The 13342-nt window shown below is 53.1% G+C and overlaps 1 protein-coding gene across 14 annotated transcripts in view; it reads left to right on the top strand.

Annotated features, from left to right (window-relative positions):
* DNMT3A (DNA methyltransferase 3 alpha) overlaps positions 1 to 13342 on the top strand; it is a 109671-nt gene that overhangs the window by 79462 nt on the left and 16867 nt on the right. The window contains exon 1 of one of the 14 annotated variants that reach the window (XM_063790054.1): positions 3568 to 3641. The exons of 8 other annotated variants lie outside the window; for them this stretch is intronic. Coding sequence is in view for 4 of the 6 variants with exons in the window: in XM_009442149.5 (XP_009440424.1) it covers positions 11084 to 11266 (183 nt within the window). In the remaining 2 variants the exon portion in view is untranslated. Of the gene's footprint in view, positions 1 to 3567; positions 3642 to 10699; positions 12962 to 13342 lie in introns of those variants that run through there. 5 more of the 14 variants (XM_001148731.8, XM_054677733.2, XM_009442151.5 and 2 more) reach the window with 5 other exon arrangements.

The raw sequence follows: 13342 nt of genomic DNA on the forward strand, positions 1-13342 counted from the left end.
TGCTTGAGCCCAGGAGTTCAAGAGCAGCCTGGGCAACATGGCCAGACCCACTCTCTACAAAAAAAATATTTAATTAGCTGGGCATGGTGTTGTGCACCAATGGTCCCAGCTACTCAGGAGGCTGAAGTCGAGGCTGCAGTGAGCCATGATCATGCCACTGGACTCCAGCCTGGGTGACAGAGTGAGATACTATCTCAATAAATTATAAACAAACAAATAAAAAAGTGTTAAAGAGGAGGAAGGCATTTCAGGAAAAGGAACTACTGAGGGCAAAGAGAAGGAAGCATGACTTCTGGGTTGTTTAGGGAATAGTAAGAGATCTGGTAACTAGGGTGCAGGGGTTAGGGAGGATGGGCAAGAAGAGACAGAACTAGAAAGCAAGATGGTCACATCCTCAGTGGTCTTCCTGCCATAGTGAGAAATTTAGGCTTCGTTGTCCAGTGGAGAGCAGGGGTGGAAGAGAATTGGACACATAGTTTAGGAAGATAACCTGGCAGGACAATAAGTATTCCCCAGAGAGAGGAAGTTTAGAAGCAGGACCAGGTAGGATAACATTACATTTGGCCTTGACTGAGGGTTGAGGTAATGAGAGGCAAACTTGAAGGAATTGCTAGAACTGGTCCTGGTTGGAGGGGAGGGAAAAATTTGCCTGGTATTGGGAGCTGGGCTGGGGATAGGGTTCATTATCTGAGGTAGAGAATCTTGGAGGAAGAGCAGGTTTGAGGCAGGATGATACAGTGAACTTTTCATTTTCTTATGTATTCTGATGAGCAGAAGTTTTTAATAAAGTCCAACTTACCCATTTTTTTCCTTTATTGGTTAGTGTTTGTGTGTGTTATCTCTAAGAATTCTCTGTCTACCCCAAGGTCATTAAGATATTTTCTCTTAGGAGGGGGTGGATTTTTGAGCTAGGGTTTGGATAAGCTGCTTTTGAGAAGCCAGCAGATTGGTGTCAATGGGGACAGGTTTTTTTTTTTTTTTTTTTTTTTGAGACGGAGTCTTGCTCTCTCGCCAGGCTGGAGTGCAGTGGCACAATCTCAGCTTACTGCAACCCCTGACTCCCTGGTTCAAGTGATTCTCCTGCCTCAGCCTCCCGAGTAGGTGGGGTTACAGGCATGTGCTGCCACGCCCAGCTAATTTTTGTATTTTTAGTAGAGACGGGGTGGGGTTTCACCATGTTGGCTAGGATGGTCTTGATCTCTTGATCTCATGATCTGCCCACCTTGGCCTCCCAAAGTGCTGGGATTACAGGTGTGAGCCACTGCGCCCGACCCCAGGGGACAGGTTTAGTCAGATTCCAGGGTGGTCCTCATGGAGGGGACGCACAGGCAGGAGGGCAGGGAGAGAAAGCACAGAAAGCAGACCTGCTAGGAGAGGACCAGGATAGGGAGGGGCAGGGACAAGGACATGGGACTTCTGGGAGCAGGTGGCCGGGGGTCAACGTCCAGGAGGATTTCCTGAACCAGTTAGAGGACTACTGAACCCCCCTTTCACCTATCTATGCAGCCCTTTACTTTTACAATATATACATTTCTATTTATTTTATTTATTTATGGTTTTTTTTTTTTTTTTTTTTTTTTTGAGATGGAGTCTCACTCTGTCACCAAGGCTGGAGTGCAGAGGTGTGATCTCGGCTCACTTCAACCTCCGCCTCCTGGGTTCAAGCAATCCTCCCACCGCAGCCTCCCAAGTAGCTGGGATTATAGGTGTCCGCCCCCACCTCTGGCTTTTTTTTTTTTTTTTTTTTTTTTTTTTGAGACAGAGTCTCACTCTGTCGCCCAGGCTGGAGTGCAGTGGCGTGGTCTTGGCTCACTGCAACCTCTGCCTCCCGGGTTCAAGTGATTCTCCTGCCTCAGCCTCCTGAGTAGCTGGGACTATAGGCACACGCCACCATGCCTGGCTAATTTTTGTAATTTTAGTAGAGACGGGGTTTCACCATGTTGGCCAGGCTAGTCTCAAACTCCTGAGCTCAGGTGATCCACCCACCTCAGCCTTCCAAAGTGCTGGGATTACAGGCATGAGCCACCACACCTGGCCACCTCTGGCTAATTTTTGTATTTTTAGTAGAGACGGGTTTTCACCATGTTGGCCAGGCTGGTCTCGAACTCCTGACCTCAAGTGATCTGCCCACCTCGGCCTCCCAAAGTGCTGGAATTACAGGCGTGAGCCATCATGCCGGGCCTACGTTAATTTTTGAGACAGAGTCTTGCTCTGTCGCCCAGGCTGGAGTGCAGTGGCATGCTCTGATCGTAGCTCACTGCAGCCTCGGACTCTTGGGCTCAAGTGATCCTCCCACCTCAGCTTCCCAAGTAGCTGGAATTACAGGCACGTGTCACCATGCCCTCTGTGGAGCCCTTTCTGACTTCCATCAACTCCCTGCAACCACCCCGCATCCTTCACCTCTCAGTCCGCACTCCCTCCCAGGCCAACTGCATGGTGAGTGTGTATGTGTGCTCCCAGGCCAACTGCATGGTGAGTGTGTGTGTGTGCAAGTGTGCGTGTGAATGTTACCATTTTTCTGACTTGCCATTCTTCAGTAGCAACTCTACAGATGTGACAGCTCTTCCCCGTTCCCCTTTAGTCCATGAATGGTGGGCAGTATAAATATTATTTTCACTTGCAACTCAGATGGATTGAACAAAAACAGGAATAACAGCTCAGCCTCCTGTATATTTGACGCTAGATGCTGTTGGAAAGGCAGCTTTGTGGGGCAAAAAAAACAAAAATTGAGTGAGCTTGCTTATATATACCAAAGATGCTCTTAGACTTCAATGTTTCTCAAAGGGTGGGATTGTGTGTTACCTCACCAGAACCACCTGGGCAGTGCATTAAAAAGGCACACTCCTGGAGCAGAAGCTCTGGGACAGTACTTGTAGGTTTGATTTTCTAGCCAGCCCCCAGATGATTCTGGGGCTTACTACAGCTTGAAAACCACCAAGCTTCAGATGATTAGAGGTAAACCAAATCTGGCACAGATGAGATTCCCACACAGATGTATTGGTAGATGCATTTATTGTATCGCCTGCATTGGCGGCGGGGGTCTCTCTACACATTTTGTTTAAACCTGGGCCAGGTTAATCACGTTGGGAATTTAGTGATGTACCCAGCAAGGGTGGTTTCCCAAGCTCTCCGGGTAATTGATAGGGCTTGGGTTGCCAGTCTGATTGTGGTAACAAGCAAAGGAAGAAGTAGGGACTGTAAGGCGGGCAGACCTAGGGAACAGTTTCCAAACAGGGTTGGGGGGGAAAGACCGGAAAGGACTTGGTACAGGAATTTAAATGTTTCCTTTCGGATGGAGATGGCAGGGGTCCTGCTGTTTTCAGCAATAGTTACCGCAGTGCCTGTCTGCTGGGCTCCTCTGGAGTCTTCTCTTTGGACCCTGAAACTTGAGAGGGTCTGCATGCCTGAATCTGAATGCGGCTCCTTTAGGCCCCTCCCTTTGACCCCTGGAGCCTGGAGAAGGGGTGGGGGAAGGGTGGGGAAAACAGGCCTGGCTGTTAAGGTTTACCAGGTTCCTTTTGGCCCACACCCCCCTTAGTATAAACTTAACACTTCTCCCCAGGGTCCAGTTTCTAAAGCAAAGTGACAGCATCGACACGTCCCTAAAGCAAACTTGTCATGAAGTCCCTCACCTCTCAAATGTGAGTCCCTCCTGGCTTCCTTTGATTTTATCTGTAATATTTAGCAGATACGTGTGATTCTATTAGGCTAGTTAGGAAACCAAGGCCCAAAGAAGCTAGGGGTTATTTAAGGTCTTGTCATCAGCTGTAAAACACCCTGCTCAGCGCCCTGCTCAGTGAAAGACCTGGCATCCCCTCCCAGTTGAATTTCCTGGTAAGGGGCACCTGAGATCCGGTATCAGTGGGGTACTGCTACTCTCCCACCCCTGCCCTGGCATCTCTGCTCCCTGGCCCCAGACTCAGTCACTGGTAGAGCTGGGCAGACCCAGCAGTTCCAGGATAGCGGGTGGAAGTGAGCAGGAAGGAAGAGCTGGGTTTGTGGAGAAGCCTTCCCCTTATGGGGCAGACTATAGGGAAAGGGAAGGCAGCCACCAAAGCTCCAGAGCCTGATGGCGCATCTATTGGGCTGGGACTTCCCAGCATACACCATTAGGGAAGTGTAGGGTTGGCTGGGAGAGAACGAGGGAGCCAGGGGCTCTGGGATAGAGGTGGGGAGAGAAGGGGAGGTGAGGGTATCAGCAAGAGGGAAGTTGGGCTTTCCTTTCCAGCAGTTGGGCTCCCCCATCCTGCATCTTCCTCCTTGATTTAGAAGAATTCATCTAGAGTGTCAGTGCAAAAAGCCCCTTACCACTCCCCCTCCCTAACAGATACGCTAAGGCTGTGCTTGTGCTTTTCATTCCTGCCATTCATCTGCCGGGAAGCTCATGCAGTTACAGATGCCCCCTAGATCTGGCCATTCCTGTCTGAAAAACCTGGGAGGTTGTGCCCATTCCTAGTTTCCGCTCTTTCATCTTCCCTTGAGCCTTCCTGCCTTGACTGATCCCAGCTGCCTCTGAGTTCCTTCGGCACATGTAGAAAGCATCCCTACCACATAATTTACCATCTAATTGCATGCTGTCTTGAATGAGGGCTGTGGTTTCATGTGTGGTGGGTCTTGGGTACACAATTAGGCTGTGAGTAACAGAAGCCTAGAGCCCCATCGTGTCTACTAGCTCTTGCACCTCTTTGCTTCCCTTCCCCCCAGCCTACCTACTGCAGGTGCTAAGGACTGACCGACCTGATCCGGTGTTTAGGTGAGCTTCAGGCAGGCTCCCAGGATAAAGCACAATTCGCTTACAGGTTCTAAAACCAGACTGCTCAGTGCAGGGGTTAGGGGGGTGCCCCTGCCCGACAGCATTTGCCCAAATGCCGCTCCTCTCCCCAGACTCAGGGAGGAGGTTCTGGGGCAGGGCCCAGGTTTGGGGTGATGGCATAGAGCCCAACCAGGCAGCACACTGCAGTTGCCATGGTGACCCTTTTGCTTTTCTTCAGGAGGATGGATTTCTCTTTCAGCCCAAATCATCTGCCTGGGCTACTCTGAGAACCAGATTCCTAGCCCCCTACCGTCCGCATTCTACCACAGGGGGCAGCTTGTCAGAGGCTTTGGTTTGAAATCACAGTCCAGCATCAGACAGCAACAGGTTGTGCTTGATCAGGGAGCAGGTGGGAAAGGCCCAGAGGAGGGCTCACCTGGGACGCATGCCCCGAGGGAGCTGACCTCCATCTCCTTCTGCTTCCCCTCCTCTCTCCAGACCACTTCTCTCCAGTGAATTGCTCTGACCTTTCAGGTGGGCTCGGGCCTCTCTAGGCCTCAGTGTTCTCATTTGTAACAGACACAGCCAGGGTCTCCGTGTTTCCACACCTGGCTAGTATTAGAATTACCCAGGGAGGTTTTAATAGATTCCTGGGCCCCACCTTAAGCCCGCTGATCTACGTAGGTAGACCCCAAGAATCTGTATTTTTAAAGCCCTCCTTGGGTGATCCAGATGCAATTAAACCAAAGTGAATCTGGGGTTCTCCTGGCGAGGTGATTAGCAAGGCCCTCGTGAAACGAAAGGAAGCTCTGCCTGTGCTAAGGATTGACTGGCCTCTCCGGGCTTCCAGGAGCTTCTGGAGAGCCCCTTACAGGCTAGTCTTGTCAGGAAGCGGGTGTTTCCTGGTCATGCCGGCTAAGCCAAGACCAGACCCCCACTTCTCTCCCTCCAGAGAAGCCAGGAGAGAGAGAATGACAGGAAGGGGGGATGTTGCCATAACAACAAGCTCCAAGCAGAGGCCTCCCTTCCAGGGGCTGGTACTTCACCCCAGTCCTGGTGGTTTCCATGGAGATGGGTTACTGAGGGACAGGGGGAATGTCTGCCCCACTTAGAGCATCAGCCAGGAGCTGCCAGAAGGCAGAACACCGCTAGGTGCGAGCCTTTGGACCCCTCTCCTCTCCGGGTGCACATCTGACACCTTCCCCCTGCTCAGTTGCTCTCTCTGCGACTGGTCTCCTTAGCAACAAGTCCTGCTAACTCCACGCTGTTGGCTTCATGGCTATTTTTAGCTTCACTGCCAGCAGCCCAGTCCTGGTCATTTGCTTGCAACCTCCATATGGATTGCAAGGGAATAGGAAAACAAAGATTCCCAGCCTCTTTTGGTAGACTGGGACCTCGTAGCAACGATTAGAATTCCTGCTATGAAATGGATCCATTCCCCAACTTGGAACTTGGGCAGTGGATTTGGGATAAGGTTCCTGAGACAACATTGCATTCAGTTCATTTTTAATCCTCTACTATGGGCAAGATGCTGTAGCCCACACTGCTTCCATACGAAGGTGAATGAGGTCCAGTCCCTGCCCTCTAGGAATATTTAATCTTGTAAAGGAGAAAGATGAGTACACAATCACCTTCGCACAAGGCAAAGACGGCAGGTCCTAACAGAGGCTTACAAAGTACAAGGGGAGTGTGGCGGGGATGGGGTAGAAGATAAGGGACAGAAGGGGAAGATAAGGGACAGAAGGGGAGGATAAGGGTGAGGGGCCAGGGCAGCACTGTCAAAAGAACTTTCTGGGATGATGGCAATGTTTTAAAATCAGTGCCATCGAATTCAGTAGCCCCCAGCCACATGTGGCTCTTGGACACTTGGAATGTAGCCAGTGTGACTGAGGAACTAAATTTTAATTTGTTTTTAATTCAAATAGACACATGCAGCCAGTAACTGCCATCCTGGACAGTGCAGGGCTAGAGGAACTTTCATGGTGGAGGTCACTGGCGGACTGGTGTAGAAGGATATGCAGGGTTTAGGTGGTGAAAGTTGAAGGGGAGGAACCTTCGAGGAAGAAGGAACAGCATGAGGAATAGCAAGTGGGCGGGCAAAGCGTGGGCTTCATGATATCACACGGAGGCCTCCAGATTCGTGGGGGCCTAGAATGTCACGCAGAGTGTTGACTGATTGGCACTGAGGCTTTTGAGCTGTAGGTGGGAGGAGGACGGGTTCAGAACAGACATCCATCCTGACCTCTCTTTTTGTCTGGATCAGGTCTCCCTGGTCTTGGGGTTGGTGGGAATACGTGTGGGGTGGAAATACGTGTGCAGTGACTTCATATGTGTTGCTTTGCAGATGGCTTTATAGGGACCATGGCTTCTCTGATTCAGAGTAGAGAGACTCACATGGTAAATGTCCTGTGGGATGACAGCAACATCATCTACCCTCATCCTGCCGGAACTGGATTTTATGACAGAGCATGCCACAGAGCACTGAACTTTGAGTAAAACGTCAGGCATGAGCTCCGGGCGTTGCTGCTCTTTGGAGAGGTATCATGATGGGCTAGTGTCTCGTCTCAATTCTTTGAGGCTGGAAAGTCACATTAACATACTTATGATCATGACTCTTCAAAGACCCAGGAGAATGATGCACCCCAGAATGTCAGATTTACCAATTGATAACAGGACATGTCCTTGCCACACAAATCATAATGCTTGTCCTGCTGTTTTCTGGCAACTTACTGGTATCAGAGTCATTGGAAAATGTGATTAAAATTGGAAGTTTGCTTGATGAATACAAGATCAGGGCAGAGAGGTGTCCTTCAGAGGTATTTTTGTCGGGCTTAGGAGGCCTATGGGATCACTGTTGTCTGCCCACCAAACAGGAACTGTGCTCTCATTCTCAGGTCACTCTCTCCGTTGGAACACACTGGATACTTCCTTTCCAGCACCTCTTTTAGGCTCTTGACATCCAGCATATTTTCTTTTCATCCAGGAGTTCCTCCTTCCAACATACTTTTATAACAAATCCAAGAACATGGCTTATTTTACATGGTGCTGCTATTTGAGTTTGGCTATCTTTAACTCAAACAAAAGACCTATCTGGTAAACTACCAGGGAGGTTTACTTTGGAAGCTCAAGAGCATGTGTGACCTGAGGATCCTTGAAGATTGCCCCATTTTAGTAAGGGGATTTTTCCTTTTACTAAAATCACCCCTGCTCTAGATCTTGGGGTCTCTTCTGCTTTGGGGTCTGACTGTGCATTGACCACAAAGAAGACACATCTCTGTTTAAGCGACTCAGTCTAGAAAAGGCAGTGTTTCCTGTCTGCATAGTTACAGGAGAGGGAAGAAAGATGCTCTGGGTTGTTAAGGGGACACCTTTGAGCCTAGGCTTCCTTTTGCTTGTTGGGAAGTTGTGTGGAAGAGGTAGGATTTGACTTTAATGTTAAAGGATGAGAATAAGGAAGTTTGACGGCCGGAGGGAACAGCTACCTAATATGTGGCCAAGAGAAAGTGAACAGTTCTGGCCAGTTCTGGCACTTTGAGTCCTTGCTGCACGCACGGCATCATTGCAGTCTTATGTCCCAAGACCACAGAATGTGGAGTCTAAGGTGTTTAGCCGCATTATAATGGAAGAGCGGGTATCATACATGAGACAGTGTCTGCAAAAGGCCACCAAGCCAGAACCAGAAACTTCTTTTGAGAGGAGGCCTGAAGTAAGTTCTCAGGCCCGTTGACCGGCATGGATGCAGAAGAGGTATCAGTGAGAGAAGCAGCGAAGCAAGTCATGCTGCATTCCCTAAAGGTTGCGAGCAGGCAAGAGGGACAAATTCTGGGCTTCTCACTTCTGCTTGGGGAGCCCCTGGAAATGTGTACCAGGCAAATACCTTAGTTGGGTTGAAAGATGGGTTGGAACAGAAGAGGGCCTGTGTTTTTGTTTGTTTGCTTGTTTTTCGAATAGCTTCTTTTCCTAGCTGTATGGATTCTGGGTCTCAGGGTTGGGGGGAGTCTGTACCCAAGTCTTCTAGGTAGAAGGCTCTCTGGTTTGGGGTCCTTGCTCTTCAGGGTTTGCTTGCTCTGATGGCCCTCAGGGGGAGGGGGGGCTCCCTCACTGCACATCTCGTGACTTCATTATACCAGCACCTGTATGTCCCAGGTGACTGTGGCTGGGAGCCAGGCACCTAGAGAATTGTCTCATTGTCATTAGGAGATGGTGGCGTTCCATGGCCCAAGAGGGCTGATGTCATCACTCTTGTTTTGCAGATGAGACAACAGATTTCTTGGGGGTTAAGTGACTTGTTTAAGGTCATGGTGGTGGAAACAGAACTGAAGTCCAGATCTTTTTTTTTTTTTTTTTTTGAGATGGAGTCTCGCTCTGTTGCCCAGGCTGGAGTGCAGTGGCATGATCTCGGCTCACTGCAACATCCGCCTCCTAAGTTGAAGCGATTCTCTTGCCTCAGCCTCCCAAGTAGCTGGGATTACAGGCGCACGCCACCACGCCTGGCTAATTTTTGTATTTTTAGTAGAGACAAGGTTTCACCATGTTAGTCAGGCCGGTCTCAAACTCCTGACCTCATGATCCGCCTGCCTCAGCCTTCCAAAGTGCTGGGATTATAGGCGTGAGCCACCGCGCTCGGCCAAGTCCAGATCTTCTAACAAGTGCCGCTGCCCAAATAGCCCTCTGCTGTGGGGTGCATTTTCCTCCATTTCCTCAGTTCTTCCTTCTAATTCATCTTGCCAACGGCAACTAGGCTGATTTTTCCAAAATACTCATTCATCTTGTCAGAAAACCTGCGGTTATTCTTCCCTGCTACAGAATATACCCAAGGACGCACCTGAAGGCTTGCCATTACCTTGCCCTGTCGTGTACTGGGAGGGTGGAGGTGGGCGAGGGTCTCCTCCCTCCCCAGCCCGGCAGCTCTTGCTCATCCTACCCATCTCACCTCATTCCAAGTCCGATCCAGCCTCCAGGCCCAGTCGGCTCACCTGGAACTGACCTCTGACCTCTTTTGTCATCCATGCCGCCCATTTTTTTCTACTTGGTATTTGTGGCATAGTTACCTTTACATATGTTTGTTTTACAGTGATCCTTTCATATTTCTCCAAGTCTAGTGGAATCTTCAACCCCTCGAGGGCAGAGCCAACAGGGTCTATTTCTTTATCTGATCCTACAGCCAACGTAATGGAGGGCTGTGGGTGGGGACTGCGTCTGCCTTGGGGGTAGGTGCCTTTGTTCAGGAGGAGGAAGCTTGAAATGGCGGAGGCTGCACCTGGAGGCCGCACCTGGAGGCCCCAGGAGAGGAGTCAGGTCTTCTCGATCTGCAGATGTTTGAGCCTGGGAATGAAGGAATTGCTGAACTTTCTGAAGGAGCGCCCTCGCCGCGACCAACCTTGCAAACAGGAAAATGAGAAATCCAGGGAAGGCCCAGAGTGACGCAGGGGCCCTGGGACTCGAAGCCTGACCTCCTCACGCCGCGCTTTTTGAGGCCCCCCCCCCCGCTTCTCTATTCACCTGTAGTGTGGAGGCGGGAGACCCCCCAAACAATCCCCGATCTGGAGCGCTCCCAATGTCTGCGCGCGCCTGCTGTCACTCTCCGTCTGTGTGCTGAGTTTTCCTACAGCTTCCTGGGCCTCCTATCTGTAAGCTTTTTCTTTTTTTTTTTTCGGTTGTGCTTCAGAGAAACTCACTTTTCACAACTTTCTCCCGGCTCTCCCAGGCCGTCCGAAAGCTCCGGCTTGCTTTCGCCCGGACCCCCGGCTCCCTCCGGGCAGGCGGCTCGGGAGCAGCCCCTTCCCTCCCCTCCCGGCCCCCCGGCCCCGCGCTAATCTCTTCCAGAGCTGGGGGAGGGGCCAGGCGGTCTTCCCGGAGGCGGGGCGCTCCCTGCAGCCCGGCCTGGGCGGGCCCTGGGAACGGGCGGGGAACGGCCTCGCCCCCCGGCCCCGCGCCCCTCGGACCGGAGAAGAGGGGCTGGCCCAGCGCCAGCGTCGGAGCGCCGGCCCCCTCCCCGGGCCGCTCGCAGCCAACCAGGCCCTCCAGCGGGGCCCACGTGACCTGGAGTCCTAGACAAAGAAAATGTTCCCTCCCTCCCCCCCGCCGCCCCCCTCCCCTCCCAGTGGCCCCCTCCGCCCCCAGCCCCATCGCCCCCTTCCCCTCCCCCCAGACGGGCAGCTACTTCCAGAGCTTCAGGGCCGCGGCTCACACCTGAGCGCGACTGCAGAGGGGCTGCACCTGGCCTTATGGGTAGGTTCCTGGACGGAGCCCCGGGGAGACCGGGGGCGGGGAGGCGGCAGGGCCGGTGGGAGGATCTCCGCAGCCCTCCGGGTTTGAAAAGAGTGAAGTATGCCTCCCCGGCCCGCAGCAGCCGCGGCGTCCCGGCCTGGCCCGAGTTCTGGAGATGCTGACTTAGTGCTGGCCCGCCGCCTTCCTGCCCACGAGCCCCAAGGCCCCACTCCTCGAGGGCTCCAGTGGCACCTGGCGCCCTCGGGGGACAGGAAGAGCAGCCGGCCGGGAGCCCGGGCAGTGGTAACTGCAGGCTGGGGCACGCGGAGCTGGTGGCCCAGGAGTTGGGTTGGAGGCAGCTTCAGCTGAGCTGGCAGATGGGTGCCTGGCACTTCCCTGGTGACCTGCGTTTCTGGCTGGGGGACCACGCGGTCCTCAGGGCCCTGCCAGCTTGCGGCCTCTTAAGAGGGACAGCTTCCTCTCCTGCGAGTTCCTGGAAGCCTCCAGGCAGGCCGCCAGAAAGAAGTGGTGGGGGGCGGGAGAGCACGGTGCGACCCTGACAGGGGGCCGGCCTGTGACACCAGGGTAGCCCAAGGCCGCATGGGCTTGGGGGCGGTGGCGCTCAGACCTCTGACCTTTGGAATGGGAAGCGCTGCAGTCGCAGGGGGAGGTGGAGGCGGGACAACTGCCTGAGGAGATGGGACTGGACCGGAGGCAGTAGTCACCGGAGTTCCCGGTGGCTTTCCCAGGCTGGACGGACTCCAGGCCCAGGGGCTTCCGTGAGCCAGCAGGGAGTGGGGAATGGTGTGGTGTCTCTTGAATGCCGCCTGGTTTCTCCGCCCCCCTGGGGGTGAGCAGCCCGCAGCCCAAATGCGAGAGCCTCGAGTTCACCCCTGTTTCTCTTATTGTTTGCCTGGGGAGGAAGGCAGGAGTGCAGAGGGAAAGGGGTGCTTTCCCTACGCCCCAGACAGGCCTAGTCTAGTGAGGCCCCTCCCCCACCCAGCTCCGGCTGCCCCTTCCCCTTTCGTCAGGCCTCCTGCTGCTCACCCACCCCGTTCTTCCTTCCCCCACCCCACTGCCCCAGTCCTGATGGAGGCCCCTTCCTCCTCCGCCAGCCCTTACCGGGCCGGGTGCGTGTTCTGCACCAAGTGGGCTGGGGATGCTGAACAGCTCGCAGCGCGGCATCTGACAAGCTGGGGGAAGTTGTGGGGGAAGAAGAATGTTCAGGAACTCGCTGTGAAGGGGCTGAGAGACAAAGGGGCCGTGGGGGAGTGCTGAGGGTGGTGTCAGGCACGACTCCTAGACCTGGGGAGCCAGAGGAGGAGCCCAGCCCACCTGCTACTGCCGCTGCCGGGAACTGATAGCGGGTCCTTTCCCCTTCCCGCCCACTGCTACCTGCACACCTCGTACTGGCTCAGGGGCCTCGCCACGCCTGGAAACGGGGTCTTTGGATCATCCAAGACATCACCCTAGGTCAGCCACCCATGCCTGAAGCTTGAGAAGGCGTGGTGGGCGAGGAGCAGCGGCGAGGTGTGGGCTCCTCTGCGAGGGTAGCTGACGCAGCTGAGGATCCCAGGAAGGGAGGCACCCTCCCCCATAGCGGGGTCCACACTTCAGTGCACCTTCTCGTAGGGGAGGAGGCGATGGCTAATTGATAGTAGGAAGGGGAGGGCAGAGTTCTGGCCAGGTGAGAGTGGGGCTAGGGAGCGATGAGCAATTACTCCACATTCTTCCACCCCCGCAGTCCGATCCGTGAGCTCATTCCGCCATCCATGAGCTCATTTTCCCAGCTGTTTGGGGGTTGGGGGCAAAGGATGCATTATCCTGTTTTAGAATTTGTTGAGTCAGAGGAAGAACTAGGACTTAACATCTTCAGTGTTTTTCGGAATCGCCATAAGAAACAGATTGGTCTGTGGCTTGGAGGCAAAGACTTGAAGACTCAGTGAAATTAAATGAATCTGTAAGACAATACATTGGACCACTGAGCTTCAAACAAAGGTTCTTAACCTGGGACCCTTGGATCTGGGGGGTCCATTGACAGGCTTTGGGAGAGTCCTGGGAATCATTGGTCCATATATACACCAGATTTTTAAACAGGTCAGAAAAGCTTTCCAGAAATCCTTCCGTTCAGGTGCCTTTTTATGTTGGAGCAACTCCTAGAAAGGACTGCTCCAAAGTCAGCTGCTGGTTGTGAGGCTCCGACAGGAATGTAGAGGCTGCAACTTCAGATTAGAGCTCTTCTTCATACTCCAGGTTGCTTGCTCATCCTCTTTACCCTTGAGGATGGGTTTGCATTCGCAGCTCTAGGCCCATGGGGGAGCTCTTTTGAAAGGCATGTAGAAAATGGGGTTTTCTCCCCTCTAAATCTGGTATGGTGGA

Source organism: Pan troglodytes, chromosome 12, assembly GCF_028858775.2.
Source record: "Pan troglodytes isolate AG18354 chromosome 12, NHGRI_mPanTro3-v2.0_pri, whole genome shotgun sequence".
In the NCBI taxonomy this organism is placed as follows: domain Eukaryota; kingdom Metazoa; phylum Chordata; class Mammalia; order Primates; family Hominidae; genus Pan; species Pan troglodytes.